General features: G+C 41.8%; 1 protein-coding gene across 2 annotated transcripts in view; it reads right to left on the reverse strand.

Annotated features, from left to right (window-relative positions):
- Positions 1 to 725: 725 nt before the first annotated feature.
- pex14 (peroxisomal biogenesis factor 14) overlaps positions 726 to 17,755 on the reverse strand; it is a 69,574-nt gene continuing 52,544 nt past the window's right edge. The window contains exons 8-11 of one of the 2 annotated variants that reach the window (XM_037772606.1): positions 17,333 to 17,430; positions 7,114 to 7,205; positions 2,568 to 2,995; positions 726 to 1,118 (exon numbers count right to left, since the gene is read on the reverse strand). In XM_037772606.1, coding sequence (XP_037628534.1) covers positions 1,099 to 1,118; positions 2,568 to 2,995; positions 7,114 to 7,205; positions 17,333 to 17,430 — 638 coding nt within the window. In that variant the 3' untranslated portion in view covers positions 726 to 1,098. Of the gene's footprint in view, positions 2,996 to 7,113; positions 7,206 to 17,332; positions 17,431 to 17,755 lie in introns of both variants that reach the window. The other variant, XM_037772605.1, reaches the window with a different exon arrangement.

Raw genomic sequence — 17,755 nt, forward strand, 5'->3', positions numbered from 1 at the left:
GAATAAGCAAAAGGTATTTATTTCAAAATCAAGCACTATAAAGTCTATAATGGCCTTCTTCATCATCTTCAATGTATTCAAAATAGAATAGGAAACCCCTTTTTGAGAGGGCACTATGCTCACAACAGAAACCAAGAGACACACTGACGATCCACCTACAGAAATAAACAACACTTCACACACATAATGTGCGACTATGCCAGTCATCATTTCCAGAGAGAAAGCTGAAAAAAAAAAGGCTGAAAGTCCCCTGCCCCGTCATGCTTTCCTGAAAAGTACTGTAGTATTCTCATCTCTATCTGGTCTTAAAGATACGTGACAAAAACAGAAAGCTCAGGAACCACAAAGATAAAACAGAAACTTTGACTTAAAAAAATTACAATGCTGACGTATAAGGCTCAAAAAAAAAAGTTTTCTCATAGACTGGATAGTCTCATTTCTCACTTTTTATTATTACGAAACTATAGAAAAAAACTTCCTGCAGCTGAACATTCACACAACAAACATCTCAGAGAGATAACACATAATTTAACACATATTAATAATATAATTTGTTGATAAAAATAGTTTGTTATTGTGCACTGTTCTTTATTGCAAGTCAAGTATTTTGCTGTGTGTGTGTGTGTGTGTGTGTTTCAAAGTATATGTAACTGACCCTGTAATACTAGGTTTAGCCTTTAATAGTAACATACAGTGGCGTGTATTTAAAAAGAATATAACAGAGATTCTACTTGAGATAAACCAGATTTATTATGTACACTTTTGGCTGACATTCAGACAGTAATCAGCAGGTTACAGAGAGAGAGGACCAATCACTGGTTCTACAGTGGCTAAGAAGCAGAAGTTAAACCTCCAACCTTATTCATCCATACAAATCTCATCTCTACTAAAAATCAAAAAATATAGTTCACAGCATACTGCATTGTTGTCGACACTTTTAAACAGAAACTCAATCATCATAACCAGACATAATCTGCAGGTTTAGGACGGGTGTCACACAGGAAAATGTGCAGAGCCCTTCTACCTTTTTCTGTGTTCCTATGAAGGCCATGTGATGCAGGTGGAAATGGCACCAGAGCTGATATCCCTTCTTCTCACTCACGGACTCTTCTTGTTAGCTGGAGACAAGTGAGTACAGAGTGAGTAATTCAATAAGTCAAGTGTTCATTTATTACTTTCCTTTTCAATCATCGGGCAATTTTTTTTTTTTTTTTTCTCCTCGAACTTCCCCTATCCACCTCCACACTGAGAAAAAGCGACGCAACTTCTGCAACTTCCATCTGTGGCAGCTCTCTCGTTGTCTTTCTGCAGCTTAATTACAAAATATTGGCGCCGTTTTCTGTAAAGATTACTCACCGTAGGAGGCCCCCTACATAATTTGGACCGCGGGGTTTGTCACGGAAAATAATACAATGCAACTGGGCTTTCTGTATTAGATTTCCGCTTTTAGCCTCCTTGACATTTCAAGCTGCATGAACTAATACATCTGTTATTTGTTGATCATTTGATTATTAACATACTTCACAAACCAAATCAGCTGCCCTGCTGGAGACGCAGATACAGCACAGCAGACAGTCTGGGTTCTCTCTCGCCCTGCACACGCGCGCACTCGCGAAAAAAAACAAAAGATGCACAATTCAGCGCCTCAGTGAAAAAGGAAAGCGGGGAGGAAAAAACATTTATCTTCCACCCCCTCTCCTTTGAGCACTCTGACACCGGCGTGGAACAAAGCCCGTCATCACATTCTAATCTCGAATTTCAGGGCTTTTATTTCACCCAAATGCCACCCTGCTGGCCTTGTGAATTATTGACAGACTGACACCAATGCGAAAGGACACATAAAAGAGGCTAAAAGCTCCGGCCCTGGAAGAGCTTGTCCTCTCCTATCGCCATCAACGGGGGAGACAAACTCTCTGCTAATGCTTCTCTGGGAGCTCACGGTAACTTTGAGGGACTGAAGTGCCAACATATGACTCCTGACCTGCAGCTGCACTATACAGGAAGAGAGATATTCTGTGCCTCTTTGGTTCTGTATAAAAAGTACAATTACAAGGACGCACAAGGCAAAGCTGTGAATTATCTGATCGGATCATGAAAATTAAAAAGCGAGTCAGTCACACACACGGTTAGTATTGCACGCAGCCTTTTTAAAAGTCCTCCTGATTTGACTGTTGCTCGTCATTTCTCCTTTCAAAGAAACGTCACAGCGTGGTACTTGGCTCGGCATGCAGTCATTTAGTTTTGCATGATGAAAAGTAAATCGAGGTAAGCCGTGTGTCAACTAGACACTCCAATATTTGTCGGTTTTGTCTTCTCATGCCTCGTTTCGCTCAAGATTAAGATGTGGAAAACAAGTGGAAACAGACAGCGAGGAAGGATAAAACAAATAAAAGAAAAAACACAAACAAGCATGAGCGGAGAGGAGCAGAGTGAAACAAAGCCGTCGGCGGAGAAGAGAAGAGTGTTTTTTGTGCTTTCTACTGCTATCTAATCCACCTCGCTCTCATTGCTGGCACCCTCGGGCTGCCTCAGTTTGTCCACCTGCTCATTAATCTGTCCATCCCCACCTCGCCGATCCACTGTCTGCATGCTTGCACCGTCCTCTTCCCTCTCCTCCTCCTCTTCTACGTGGCTGACATCATCCTCCTCCTCCGCCTCCTCCTCCCCCTCTTCCTCCTTCTTCTCCTCCTCCCCCTGCACCTCCATGCGGACCTGGTCCTTCAGGTCCAGGTGCAGCGTCGTGCCGTCGTCTCCGTTGATACCGTGCTGCGCTCCGTCGGGCCCTCCCAGTGCATCCAGGGGGCTGTGGAGTCCATCTTTGCTGGGGGAGGAGTCGGCGGACTCGGCAGACTCGGCGGACTCGTTGCTGACGGGGGAGATGTCGCTGCTGCTGTTGGTGTGGTTGACCGGCGGCGAGCCCGGTGCCGACGGCGGCTTCAGGGGAATCTGCCATGACGGGATTTTGGGAATAGTGGGAGTGGAAGGGAACTGTTTCCTGTGGAAAGAGACCAGAGAGACAACCTCATCGTAAACTAGAGATGTTACGATACCATTTTTTTCCTTCCTGATACCGATTACGACACCTGAATGTGTTGTAAAACATGGCAAAATACATACAGAGAATGAACGCAATATTCTTTTATTATTTAGAGGGCTGTCAAAGTTAACGCGTTAATAACGTGTTAACGCAAATTTGTTTAACGACACTTATTTCTTAAATGCATTAACGCAAATTGCGATTTTTAAGGTTGTAGCGGGCTCAGTGCCATATTTCTAGTCATATAAAACCAGAAAACCTAATGAATCCATCGGTAACCGACCATGTCATACGAAGGACGTTGAATAACGCTCGGAATTTACGCAAAAAATTTTGATGAAGAAAAACTGTCATGGCCATTTTCAAAGGGGTCCCTTGACCGCAGACCTCCAGATCAGTGAATGTAAATGGGTTCTATGGGTACCCACGAGTCTCCCCTTTACAGACATGCCCACTTTATGATAATCACATGCAGTTTGGGGCAAGTCATAGTCAAGTCAGCACACTGACACACTGACAGCTGTTGTTGCCTGTTGGGCTGCAGTTTGGCATGTTTTGATTTGAGCATATTTGTTTTATGCTAAATGCAGTACCTGTGAGGGTTTCTGGACAATATCTGTCAATGTTTTGTGTTGTTAATTGATTTCCAATAATAAATATATACATACATTTGCATAAAGCAGCATATTTGCCCACTTCCATGTTGATAAGAGTATTAAATACTTGACAAATCTCCCTTTAAGGTACATTTTGAACAGATAAAAAATGTGTGACAATCATGCGATTAATCGCGTTTAAATATTTGAATCGATTGACACGCCTGAATCAGCCATACTGCAACCACAAAAACATATGTATACAGTATGTAGCTTCCTAAGTCAGGTGTTGACAGAGAACATATCCTCAACACCAGCTTACATTTTAGCATGCAGCCACACACAAAGCACCCGACGTAATCCTCATAATTACAGCAGAGAAAATGGCTTTTCCCCCCTTAAACAGCCAGATGTTCGTCACACCTGGTAAAGATGCTCTGAGATTTCTTTAATTACATCCACTGCAGCTTTTAAGATCAAAAAGACAACGTTGAATCATAATGGGATAAGCACTTCTTGGTGGTTTGAAAAAAAACAAAAACAGTTTGGAGATGATTTGGATCATTTGAACAGGACGGGAACACGTCTGGAGACAGATGGTGATACAGAGCCTTTTAGTTTGTGATTCAAGCCTTTGCCAGAAAACTCATTGTGAGAGTCAGGATGAAGTCAAATGACAAAGGGATATTATTGCTGATTAGAATGTACGAGGGGAACAAAACACGCTCAACTACACAGTTCTGAGGCAATTTTCGTCCTCGCCGGGTTTTCTGATGTACACTCTTACTTCAGGCTTCATTATAGACACTGATACATAATCATGCATGCTAATGGGCCTGACTGAGCCGGGTTGTGCCTGACTAGATTGAGGAACAAAGATGGGAAGAACGAGGCGATGTCTGGCGGCAGACAATGACAACACAAAATACTTTACACCTCGTATTAACATGTGGTCGGTACGATCCCATTTTACCCCGACAACAAACAAAATGAAGTATCTATATTTTATCAGTTCACAGAAATCGTTTTCTCTCGCCGCGTCATTTTGCACTCGTAAAATGACTGAAGTTGCAAAAGAACAATTACGCACGTGTGGTTATCTCGCTTACTAATAAAAGCATTAAAACAAAGAAGAGCAGCTGATGCCTGCAGTATGCTAATCGGTTGTGAAGTGAGAGAAATGGCACAATCAGTATCATAACCTCTGGCGCCCGTTGAGATTAAACATATTTGAGATTCATGATTATGTTTTAAGTGTGCGAGTAATTTGGAAGAGCAATGTGACGTTATGTGTTCTTTTATTTTATTTATTCAGTCACAAACACAAACTTTCAGACCATCAACAACAGAACTGTGCTGTACTAGTCGGTATGCAAGGAGAATTGCATGATGGTTGTTTTGTTTTTACCCTTACGGTACGTGTCCACAGGGGCGTTTTTTTATCGCGAGGGGATGCGACGTTTCCCAACATTGGACGCTTGGTGTGCTGTTCCTAGAAACAAGGCACTCGGCTCCTGATTGGACGAACGCTTTCCCGCCGTTGGCTGCTGCTCCCAGCTTTCAAACCGGAACCAGTATGGAGGCTCGTTTGGAAACTTTCTTCTCTTATTTCACGTAAATAGTTCACTGAAATGTGTTTCTGAAAACATTTGAGGCGAGAAATAAGCCACGCAGTTGCTGAATCTGTCTTTATTTTGGATCGACAACGTTTATTTTAAAAGATTATCGGGAGTTTTGAGAGGCGGCGAGTCGTGTCGGACACCCGTGATTTGCATAAAGTAGACGAGCCCTCAACTGCAAATAAGGAGCGGGCGTCGTGACGCCTAGTCTCTCGAATCGCGACGCCACGCTACCAGAATGCATTGCGCGGCTGCTCGGAGCCTGTGGACACGTACCATTAGAGATGTCGTGAGAACTGATACTTCGGTACCAAGTTGATGCCAAAATTCTGAAAACGCGACAGTACTCATTTTTCTACAGTAGCGTAAGTACCGTCCAGGGGGTGCACCGTGCTTTTCCCCTGATAACGCTACAATGCAAACAACAAATCTGTCACACCCTGAAGAAGGCTGTTTGTGCCGCTACGCGTTGGTTTGTTACCCAATCTGAACATGTACCAGCATTGTTTTTAGTATTTCATAATGAAATGGAATAAAAGGCTTTTTATTTTTTGCCAGAAGAGTGCCTTGGACTCCCCCTTTTTTTTAATCTGTGTTGAAATTGGCAGAACGAGAGCTAGTTAACATTATCCGTCTCAAGTTTCTCACCAAAAACTGAATTTTACAAGTATACAAGTTAGTTATATGTAATTTAATTTCTGAATATAGCTTGAACACATCATAATATAACTCAATGCAACCTCTGTACGTTAGCTGTTAGCTCAATTATTTAGCCAAATAGGACTCTGCTGCTCACCGGCTGCTAACAGCTAACGTTAACTAGCTCTCCTCCTGCTGATTTCAACAGGGACGTGTTGTTCACGGTGTAGTATTGGACATGTTCTATCGTCCCTGGGAGTGGGGGGGGGTTTAGACGGAGCTTTCCAACATCGTCGACCCTATCTTTAAGTATAATACTTATATAAGTGTCAAAGTTAACACGATAATAACGCTGGAATGGCCATTTTCAAAGGGGTCCCTTAACCTCTGACCTCAAGATATGTGACTGAAAATGGGTTCCCCTTTACAGACATGTCCACTTGATGATAATCACATGCAGTTTTATGCATGCAGTATAAATGTGTTATTTTCACCTATTTCTAAAAATGGTGTATTTTAATATTTCTGCATACTGGGGGTCCCTAAACAGTCTTGGAGATGCATAAATGTGGTATGACTGTAAAGCTGAGACTCTCTGGATTTCTTATTCATATACATGATTTTTATTCATGTGTCATGTCACTCAATATACCTGGGAAAGCCATACAGTACATCATTATCCTAGAGGTCACCACAGCTCATTTATGGATGGTCTCACTACAATGAAATGGCTACTATGGGGACTAACATCATCACACATGAATACAATTGGGCTCATTGGATCAACAAGAGCCTTCCAAATTTATGCAATTTTAAGACTGTTTAAGGACCCCAGTATGCAGAAATATTCAAATACCCACTTTATAGAATAACACAGTTATGCTGCATGCATAAAACTGCATGTTTTTGCCCCAAACTGCATGTGATTATCATAAAGTGGGCATGTCTGTAAAGGGGAGACTCGAGGGTACCCACAGGACCCATTGTTATTCACATATCTTGAGGTCAGAGGTCAAGGGACCCCTTTGAAAAGGTACCTTCACTCTAGCTCAGTACTGAACCTGCTACAGCCTCTAAAAGACAGTGAAGTCAGTCGGGATTGTTGGCGATCCCGCAGGTCTCACAGGATAAAAAGAGTCGCATGGTGCACGCACGCACACACACACACACACACACACACCTGTACTGTTTCATGTGACGGGGGTCTGGATAACTTTGTTACCTGCTGAGCAGTAAGCCCTTCAAAGAGACGATCTCAGCCTTCAGCTCTCCAACTGTTTGGTTGTCCAGGATGCGGCTGGTTGAAGACGATGTCTATATAGGAAACACACACAACAACAAATGTCACAGTCACACACACACACAAGCACTGTTCAGGTCACATGCAGGGTCGCAGCACAAAGTCAATATACGTCTTTCAACAACTCCTCTGTACTCAGCCTCAACATCATGAAATAATAATAATAATAAAAAAAGCTTTGTTTGAAAAACAGAAAAGAAAAAGGTTCATAGGGTAGGTAAACAAATATGGTAAATGCAAATGCTAAAAGCCACATGTTTTTGTGTAGTCAGGTCATTCGTCACCATAACAACCTCACAACGGCCTGGCGATGACAGAAAGGAGGACAAACAATCCCGCTACAGTCACCTTTATGGCCTCAACTGCTCAGAAAGTCCAGTGAGTGGGAATCATGCTGCTTTTACATAATTTTCCATACTATCTAGAAAAAAGATTAGGCCGGTGTTTTGGATAATGACTTTATCTTGAACAATGGCCACATTCATGAAGGCAGACACATAGCTTAGCAGTTTGTTTTGTCCATTTTTATCAAAGGCACGTGTTATCACACACACACACACACACACACACACACACACTGGCGTGGCATGAAATGCTACAGGGTATAATGGCGAGGATTTGAATGGCAAATTGCTGCCCGAAAATCTGTCGCTGCAGCACTTTTTTTTTTTAGGGAGAGGCGGGACTGTGACAGAGGGAGGTACAAAATTACCAGTTTTGATAAGAGAGAGAAAAAAACATCACATGGCAACAGTCAAAGTTTGGTCACTGCAAAATGAATGAAAATATTATAGCAACTCAAACAGTGAAGACATCAAAGGCCAAACATGGAGGTCAAGATCAATCTGAGAGTTTGTGAGATGATTAAAACGCGGGTCCATCTTTGTTTGTCATCTTTGGTTCGGATTTTTTGAAGTATGTATACTCCCGTGTTCTGCGAGGTAAAATGACTGTTTTTGTGAATGTAGTCTGGTGGCTTTGAAGAGAGCGATATAACGGCTTCAGTTACCGTTGTAACAGGCTGTCTGACGGCGAGGTAAAGCGGCTGTGGACGAGAGCAGCAGAAAAACCTATTTAAAAAATCAATATCTGTTTAAGTATACTCTATATTCATATATCGCGGTCTTCAAGGCCAGACCAAAATTCCATTCACAAAAACACCATTTTACCTCGAGGTTGCTTCTCCAAACTGGGAGCATGCCGACCACAATCTAAGTTACTGAATGTAACGGATAATGTACAGCGAGCTGGTCATCGTTGTGAAATAAACCCTGGCAGGGCGATGCGGCACAACAACAATGACCCGCTAGCTGCACATTATCCCGCTTATTACACGGCTACTTACTTAAGAAATCAATAATTTGACACAAAAATGGTCCGCCAGAGTTCGACATCAGAACAGCGCCCGTAGCAACGGTCTGTTATAAAGAAATAACAGGCTGTAGAACTAAGTGATTGACCAATCAGAATCGAGTATTCAACAACGCCAGAGAAGTCGGGATAAGCCACAATATCTGGCCACTTTGTTGGACGAAGGAAGACTGAAGGGACATGACGGCGATTGACCTTCATTTATTAAGGAATCGCGAACGCTCAGGTTCAGGGCAAGATCGCAGAATGATTACTAGACATGTGAATACAACAATATTTTTTTTATCAAGAGATGAATGCATATGAACTTGTCAAAATTACAACCCAAACATACATCAAATTGCATTGAAGTCTACGGGCTCTTCGGTTTTCTATCCCCCAAAAGGGGGCGCGGCCTTGACTTTTTGCCAAGTACCCGTATGTGCCGGTCTGATGTGTTGCATTTTTTTTTCTGAAGTACTGGGGAGTTGTACCTCCAAATGAAACAATCATTGGCTGAACTGCTCATAGACAAATACAACCTGTGACGGAGCGTCATGAAAAGGCATTGCTTGGCTTTAAACCCCCCCCCCCAAAAAAAAAATGGGTAACCAGTGATGTAGATAATTGCTCCCCAATCGCAATCCATTCCTGAATAAAAAGCACAAACATGTGCGAGAGCAGGGGGGATCGACTGATGAGACCAGAGGGAGGAGAAGGGGAGAAGGCGAGGGAAAAGTGGGATAAAAGAAAAAGTAAAAACTGTAATTAAGACTCTCCTGACTCACCAGAGGAAGCTTGTTAGGAAGCGTGGACCCCTATCGAGGGGAGAGGGATAACTTGGACTCTTTCGCTTGTAATTAAATCTAAGAGAAATTAATTGAATCACATCTGAAAGGGATCAGACTCATTTACAGTGGGAAGGAGGGAGGCAGAGGAGGAGAAGTGAAGGGAGACAGAAAAAGGAGGCTTTTTTTTTTCCCAGGTTCTTATCGACTCCTAAACCTCGCTGATAAGGAGCCCTGTTTTAGAGGTGGTGCGTTGGAGGCCTGCTGAAGACACTCTTATTACAGCCGTCACCTCATTAGAACCATCTTAATCCCTTCGCCTCCCCAAGGCACCCGTATAATAAGGCTGGATTCTGCTTCTCTCTCATTTTACATCCAAAAAAAATTAATTGCTGTATGGGCTGAGCTAAAAGACTTCACAGAATCAACTTAAGAAATATGCAAATTGCTCCAAATAACTGCAAATTATTTCTATATATATATCACTTAACATATGAAAAAAAAGGCTTTAGAGTAGGATTGTTAACCGCCAGCTACATAATGTGCATTATCTACAGAGCAGCACCATCTCACATCAAGACTTGTCACACAACACTACCACTGACATATGTCTTATTAAGTCTGAAGAAACCTAATTAAATGTTGGGCCAGGACTGGATTTCAGCTTGGAGATACATTATGAGAGTGTGTACACACACACGCACACGGTGTAAGAATCCTGTGTTAAGTGCACTGGCTGCTTGGGAGGTGGAGGCTGAGTGGAGGGGTATCAGTGACCGGAGAGAAAGAAACACCGCTGACTTTAAAAGACCCCGCCTGGAGTGCTGACACGTATCCGACAGACCGCACGATGTGTGTACGACGTGATGTTTTAACAAACTGCTGATCAAAATATTTAACTTCTGCGATGATTTACCGGCTTTTGATTACCAAAAGCAGCGTCATCGAGGAGATACTTCCAGGTCTGAGGATATACGGGAGTTAATGTTTGACTTTGAAATGCAGAATTAGACCTCTATATTATTAGTTTTTTTTTATAATTTTACCATTAATAACAATAATTTTTTGCTTGACTTTAATATTTTGCTAGGGCTGTCAAACGATTAAAATATTTAATCGCAAATTAATCTGTCCAAAATGTACCTTAAAGGGAGATTTGTCAAGACTTTAATACTCTTATCAACATGGGAGTGGGGAAATATGCTGCTTTATGCAAATATATGTATATATTTATTGTTAGTAATCAATTAAAAACATAAAACAATGACAGATATTGTCCAGAAACCCTCACAGGTACTGCATTTAGCATAAAAAACATGCTCAAATCATAACATACTGCAGCCCAACAGGCAACAACAGCTGTCAGTGTGTCAGTGTGCTGACTTGACTATGACTTGCCCCCAATCTGCATGTGATTATCATAAAGTGAGCATGTCTGTAAAGGGGAGACTCGTGGGTACCCATAGAACCCATTTACATTCACATATCTTGAGGTCAGAGGTCAAGGGACCCCTTTGAAAATGGCCATGCCGGTTTTTCATCGCCAAAATTTAGCACAAGTTTGGAGCGTTATTTGGCCTCCCTTGCGACAAGCTAGTCTGACATGGTTGGTACTGATGGATCCATTAGGTTTAGTCTAGTTTCATACGATATCTGTGTCTTCAATCTAGCTTTAAAACTGACGGAATAGCTGCGGGTCCGCCGGCGGGCTGTAAGAGGTTAATAAAAAAAATCGATACAGCGTTTTTGAGAATTGATACAATATCGCGATTTCTTCTATTCCATTTTCATTTTATTACTTACTGATATTTGTTTACATATATTGTGTTTATACTGTAGTCAAGTCAAGTCAAACTTTATTTGTTTAAAAACAACCGCAGTTGACCAAAGTGCTGAACATGTACATAATACAAATGCAAAGCAAACAGCAATATGAACAGAGCAAAAACAATAACCATACTGTGCACGTAACGGCAGTAAGAGAGCAGCAGCATGACAGAAAATCAACTTAATCAAACGCCAGCAGGCGAGAAGAGGTGAGTCTTCAGCAGTGACTTAAACGATTCTACGGTCTGAGCAGTTTTAATCTGAAGAGGCAAACTGTTCCAGAGATTAAGGGGCGGCCACCGCAAAAACTCTGTTTTTTTAGTCTAGTTCTTGGGACATCCGGGAGCATCTGATTGGTCGACCTCAGTGCACTGACTGGGTTATGAAGGTGCAATAGTTCAGATAGATAAGGTGGTGCCAGCCCATTTAAAACCTTAAAGGTCCCATATTGTAAAAAGTGAGATTTTCATCTCCTTTATATTATAAAGCAGGTTTAAGTGCTATAAAAATACTGTTAAACTATCAAAACGCTCAATATACGGAGAAATACACACAGCCTGTATTCAGAAATTGTGCGTTTGAAACAAGCCGATTTCTGTCCACTTGTGATGTCACAAATATACAATATATATATAGATCATTACACGGTTTTAAACGAAAACATTCTAAATGTGTCCCAGTTTATTTCCTGTTGCAGAGTATGTGAATGACATCATCTTACAGGAAGTAAACATGGACCCAAACTGTTGCCTAGCAACGCAATTCCGTTGAAATGCGCTAAAACGGAGCGTTTCAAACAGAGGGTGAATACAGGTATATTCAGGCAGACAGTATGAGGAATTTTTTCTTTTTTTTAAAACATTTAAATATGTAAACATGTTTTAGTAAAAACATAAAACACAAGTATGAACCTGAAAATGAGCACGATATGGGACCTTTAAAAACAAGCAATAAAATCTAAAAATCAATCCGGAAACGGACAGGCAGCCAGTGGAGGGAGGCCATTAGCATTATGTATAATATTGCAGCATTACGTACATAACTTACACGTTACTTACTCCTTTATTTCTATTTTTCTTACATTTCTTTCTAACTGTAACTGTACCCCGAGGGATCAATAAAGTATTTCTGATTCTGATTGTGATTTGATCCACCTGTCGATAAAACACAATTTTACCCTGAAGAAGGCAATATGAGCATTTAAAAATAAAAAAGATTCAGATCTGTGAGTGCACATCTTCTCTCTGCTCTTTAATGTGGTGTTTGACTTCTATCAGACTTCCTGGTGTACAGGTGCAGGGCTCTAAGGGCTCTGTGTGGCCTAAACACTGGAGAACATAATTCTCCGCTTGGCACCGCACATCGCAAAAAAGCATCATGCGTGAACAAACAACCAACAAAACAAAATGAACCGTGCAACCAAAACCAAAATAACAACTCAACCTGGGATGCGAGGTGCCAGCCACCTATTAACATTATCAGCCACCACTGTGCTGGCTGGATGTGTGAATACTGTACATAAGAAGAGATTTCCTCTAACTGGTTTGTAACTAATATGTCTCGGGTGGGTGCCTGGGTGTGATAGAGGTCGGCCTCTTGCTGCTGGTTAAATGAGAGCTTCAAGAAAAAAAAAAGAAGATATCACAAGCAAAGAAAAAAAAAAAAGACTATCAACTCTAGCAGCACCCAAGGACGGCAACGCATCTGGCTAAATGAAGATAAATGCCTGTGGACCATTAGCAACAAGATAAGATCTTTAACAAGGCTTGTTTAAGAGTGTCTGAAGGCAAATTAATTCACAGTTACTCCGCCGGCAGACAGTGTGTTTTCGTGTAACGCATGTATATTTATGATGGAATTAGTTTCAAAAGGAAGTCCCCAGAGGAGTGTTTTTGAGTGGAAACGCTGGTACAGTGCAATTGATTTCACTCTATTTATGCACTTTCCCACTGGCAGTTCGTCTCGCGCAAGCAAAGGAGGCGGTTTCTAATCTTCTATGTAGTATCCACTAATAAAGAGAACGATCAGTGAGTTGAGACAGCGGGGGAAAACACGGCTAACAGGCAGATTTGTAATGATAATGGAGCAGAAATAGACTGGGCTGCTTAACATCCAGGCTGAATCATCCTTCCTCGGGCAAATCCATCCTCGACACCAGTGGTAGAATACAGAGTCATGATAACGGGGGAAATAGTGAAAAAAGAGAGGAACTGTCTGAACTGAAATGTGCAGCATCAGTGTGTGTTTGTGTGTGTGGACGTATAATGCATAAAGTTTGCAGGTCGGGATGGGTTTTTGTGGTTGATTAACACATATTTTTGCACAATGGGCGGTACGGATTGGCTTTCTTAACAGGCCAGGTGGGTGCAACTGAAATGCGCTTCACAAATGTCAGAAGGACTTGGAGTAACTGCAAAGCTACGTTCTTAAAGCTGCAGTAGGCAACAATTTTCTGGCATCAAAAATTCCATAATAATCTTTCAGCATATTGTAATTCAAGTGTTCTTAGAGATAACTAGACTTCTGCATCTCCTCATGGCTCTGTTTTCAGGCTTTAAAAAATCTAGGTCGTGACGGGAGACTTTGACCAATCACAGGTCATTTCAGAGAGAGAGAGCGTTCCTTTTGGCCGTGCACCGGCTGGTGGGCGGTGCTTGGTATTTCCTCAGCAGATCTCAACATGGCTGCCGGCTGGGTCACAAACTTTCTAATTTTACAGCTAAACAGTGCACTGCAAGATGATTCTGAAAACATTTGAGGAGAGAAATAGGCATTAACGTAACATAATACTGATTCATATTTGATCAGCGCTGCCTAGTTTGACCGTTTAGTCGGAGTTTGCAAGTGATTGACAGCCGGCTCTCATAGACGGAAGGATTGGTTGTTTTCCTGTAAAATCCTGCAGATGCCGTTAGGAGCACCGGAGGACACAGAGGCACAAAAACAAGATAACAATTTTTTTTTGTAAAAACAACTTTTTTTTATCATATTTGCTCCATTTCTACCCACTGCAGCTTTAAATCATTCTGATTTTTCATCGGATAATGGTAAGATAAACTCTTATGTGATATAAGTTTGACTAAAATTACTAAATGATTGGTTTTAGCTAGACTAGATGTTGACTGAAATGTTCAATATAATCTGATGACTAAAAAAGGAAAAAATTAGCTGACAAAATTAAATTAAAATAGTGAAAAAGAGAGGAAAGTGTCTCAGGCTCTGGAGTCTGGAAATGTGCAGCATCAGCGTGTGTGGACGTGAGTCAGCCCGTCTAAACTCACTCACTCCCATAATGAGGTCCCCAGTTTAGGGACAGTAAACGCACGCCGCAACTGAGCGCTTTCCAAAACTCAGAGAAATGTTTTCTTAGCAGCTGAGGAAACAGAAGTCTCCATGTGTTTCGGGTTAAAGGCACATTTCCGCGTTGAGAGGTATAATTGCTAAGCGTGGCGCACTCTTGAGCGGCGTGGTGAGGCGAACCCCCCGAAAGCCGCAAACGGTGAATGATAAGTGGCTCGCCAGCTCCAACATGTGTTTCTCATCAAGCGTCCCGGACCTGAAAACAATTTCCCAATTTCCCCCGTGGCCCGAGACAACAGAGGGCCTTGTGCCGACTCGCAGGGAAAATTTAAGATCAACGCTATAGCTATAAAGCAGAGTTTATGATTTGTTTAATGGCTGTTTTGATGTGAATTATACTTTTTACACACTGCCGCTGTCCAACAAGGCACTCGTAGCAAATGAAGTTTAATCCAATCTGTGATTTTGGAGATGACAAATGGAAAGAGAAAACATCCCTTGTTGCTTTATGCTCATTGTTTGAAAGCGGGGCCTGCAGCCTGGCTGACAGAAAGCCTTCAGATATCAGACCAGCATGGGGTCAAATCAGATCAGTCGCTCACACATGCTGATTTGGGCCGCCGCTGCTTTCCGCGCCGCTCAGAGAGACACTGTGTGGCTCACAACTTGGAAAAAAAAGCACATGATGAGCCGTGAGTCGTCAGTTTGTGATGAACCTCGTCCCGGGAAGAGATTCATATTTTTCTCTCTCGTTTGTGCCGAAGCAGATGTGTCCGCATATGTTTTCCTGCGATATCCAGATGCTACAGTGAAACACCCATGTGCTTAACAAGCTGTGGACATAAAACATTGTCTAAGATTGTCTCTTCCAAGGCACTTTTTTTTTTAAAGCCCGGAGATCATAAAGCGATTTATGAGCGGTGTTATAAAAAGCAAGCAACATTTCATCCCCTGCACATAAGTTTTTTAGACCAATCACTCACACCGATTCACCTAAACACTTCCAATTCTGAGTAGATTATGAACACGGCCTATAAAAATCAAGGCGACAATATGGTTAAAGATTATGGTCCCATGATGAGATGCACCATACTTTTTTGCAGCTTGTGTTCTGATGATATACAGTATAATAAGGCTGTCCGTCTTAGCTAGTTATGACTCGGGGCAGCGCGAGAGCTTTTTAGTACACAGAGGCCTCGAGAAAGCCTTTCTCTCTCCTCATCAATCTGGAAATTTTTAACCTGCAACTTTACGTTTACGGAGCTCTTCTGCAATTTCAGAGTTACTGCCTGTCTCGCTTTCCTCAAAAAACATTAATCATACATAACAGACCTTGAAGGTGCAGTCCATAACTTTCATGTTCTAACTACAGTAAAGATGCACTTCTCGCCAGCTTTGTAAAGTTGTTAGTTTGCCATCAAGATAATAATAACGCAAACGTGTAATTTAGTGAAATGATTAAGTTAGAGAGTGTTTTCAAACAAACAGGTGTGACTTGACACACCAGATTAACACAGTCGGTGTTAATTTCAGTATCGAAACCTATGACCAAATATGTTCGGCAACAACCTTTTTTTCCCATGACTGAGACGAGATGATGACGAGACGTCACTGACGTCATTTAACACTATCAAACACCTTACACATTCTCTTCCTTTCTCTCGGTCTCAAACACACAACGCACACTGCATAGGCGGCGCTCAGTCCGTCTCTGTGTCCTCAGTCCTGATGGTTGTGCTGCTATAATGCATAAAGTTGCTGTTTGCGAGTCAGGTTGGGTTTGGTTGATAAACACATATTTTTGCATGTTGGGCGGTTGCGGATTGGCTCTTGTAACGGGCCGGGTGGGTGCGACTGACCCGTGCGTCACTAATGAGCTCAGTCAGGGAGGACTCGAAGTAGCAGAGCTACATACTTAATCATTCAAACTGTGTTTTTCATCAGATGATGATAAGATAAAATCTTATGTGAAGTAAATTTGACTAAAATTACAAAATTATTGTTTTTTATCTAGACCAGATTGACTGAAAAGTTCAATATAATCTGATGAAAAAAGGACATTTTAATAAATTAAAAAATAGCTGACAAAATTAAGAGAGAAGTAGAATGACTTTTTGTCAGGTAAAACTGGATTAAAACGTCTTGAGTTGTCGTTGACTAAAACTAGACAAACTATGAAGGATAAAAATGACTGAAATCAAACTTAGTGTAAAGACACTTTTATTGTGAAAGGTCAGAACAGAAGGATCTGGTCTGCTCTGGCTTTATCATGGTTGAAAGGAGTAATAAAGTTCGCCGTCCTGGTTCAGACTACGGAGCCTCCGTGGTGTGGTTTCATAAATATAGACGCAAATCAAACTGTTCCGCACAACTTGATTGGTTGATGCCTTTATTCGCGGTGTGAAAGGGTCGTGTCTAGAAGGTAACCCGTGAGTTGGGAAGCCCTTGCGAGACGGTTAAGGTTAGGCACTGATCTTGAATAGTTATGGTTGGGAAATCCAGTCTCACAAGAGTTTTTGCAAGTTTTCAGATTTCCCAGGTTACCGTCTAGACGCAACCCTGCGAAAGCTCAGAAAATCAACCCTGTTACAAAAAAAATTATGCCACTTTTTCGCCGCATAATAGCCGCGTTCTGTGTGAAAGTACTCATGTCAAAAACAACAGCACAAAAAAGCGCTGCTGGTGTATAACGGCCTTACGATTAAATCTACAAATGTGCCAGTTTCTGCTGAAACTAAATTACAATAAAGACAACTAAAATCTGGAGGAGGATGAATGAATGATAAATAGGTCAGACTCTCGGAGGTTTAACTGAAATGACTCATATTCTAGCAGTTTGTGGTGGTTAGTGAAGGGCACTGAGATATAGTAGCTACCTTTGCTGCAGACAGTTCCTGAGAGAGCTCCTGGATTCTCTGCTGCTGCTGGATCAGGAGCTCCTGGACGGAGACCAGGGTCTGCTGCAGCTGGCTGACTGTGGAAACAAGACGGTGCATTTAGCAAACTTAAAAAAAAGAAAAAAAGAAAGGAAGTTAAGATTGTGTGATAATGTTGTTTTGGTGCCACAGAAGTGAACATTTTTTTCTTTCAAGCGTCGATGACAGAAGTGATGAGACTTAACTTGTGTCACTGATCAAAGCTGCCCTCTAAAAATTGTAATCAAAGCTAATACCCGGTAACTTTAGTCGCAGCTTTCTGGTCCGAGGGTGGGAAAGGGGGGGGGGGGCATACATAGGATGGAGATATTAATCTCTAGTGCCTGAACTTAAATCAAATAACAGTCTCTAACCTTCCATTAT

The sequence above is a fragment of the Sebastes umbrosus genome, chromosome 6, assembly GCF_015220745.1.
Source record: "Sebastes umbrosus isolate fSebUmb1 chromosome 6, fSebUmb1.pri, whole genome shotgun sequence".
Taxonomy (NCBI): domain Eukaryota; kingdom Metazoa; phylum Chordata; class Actinopteri; order Perciformes; family Sebastidae; genus Sebastes; species Sebastes umbrosus.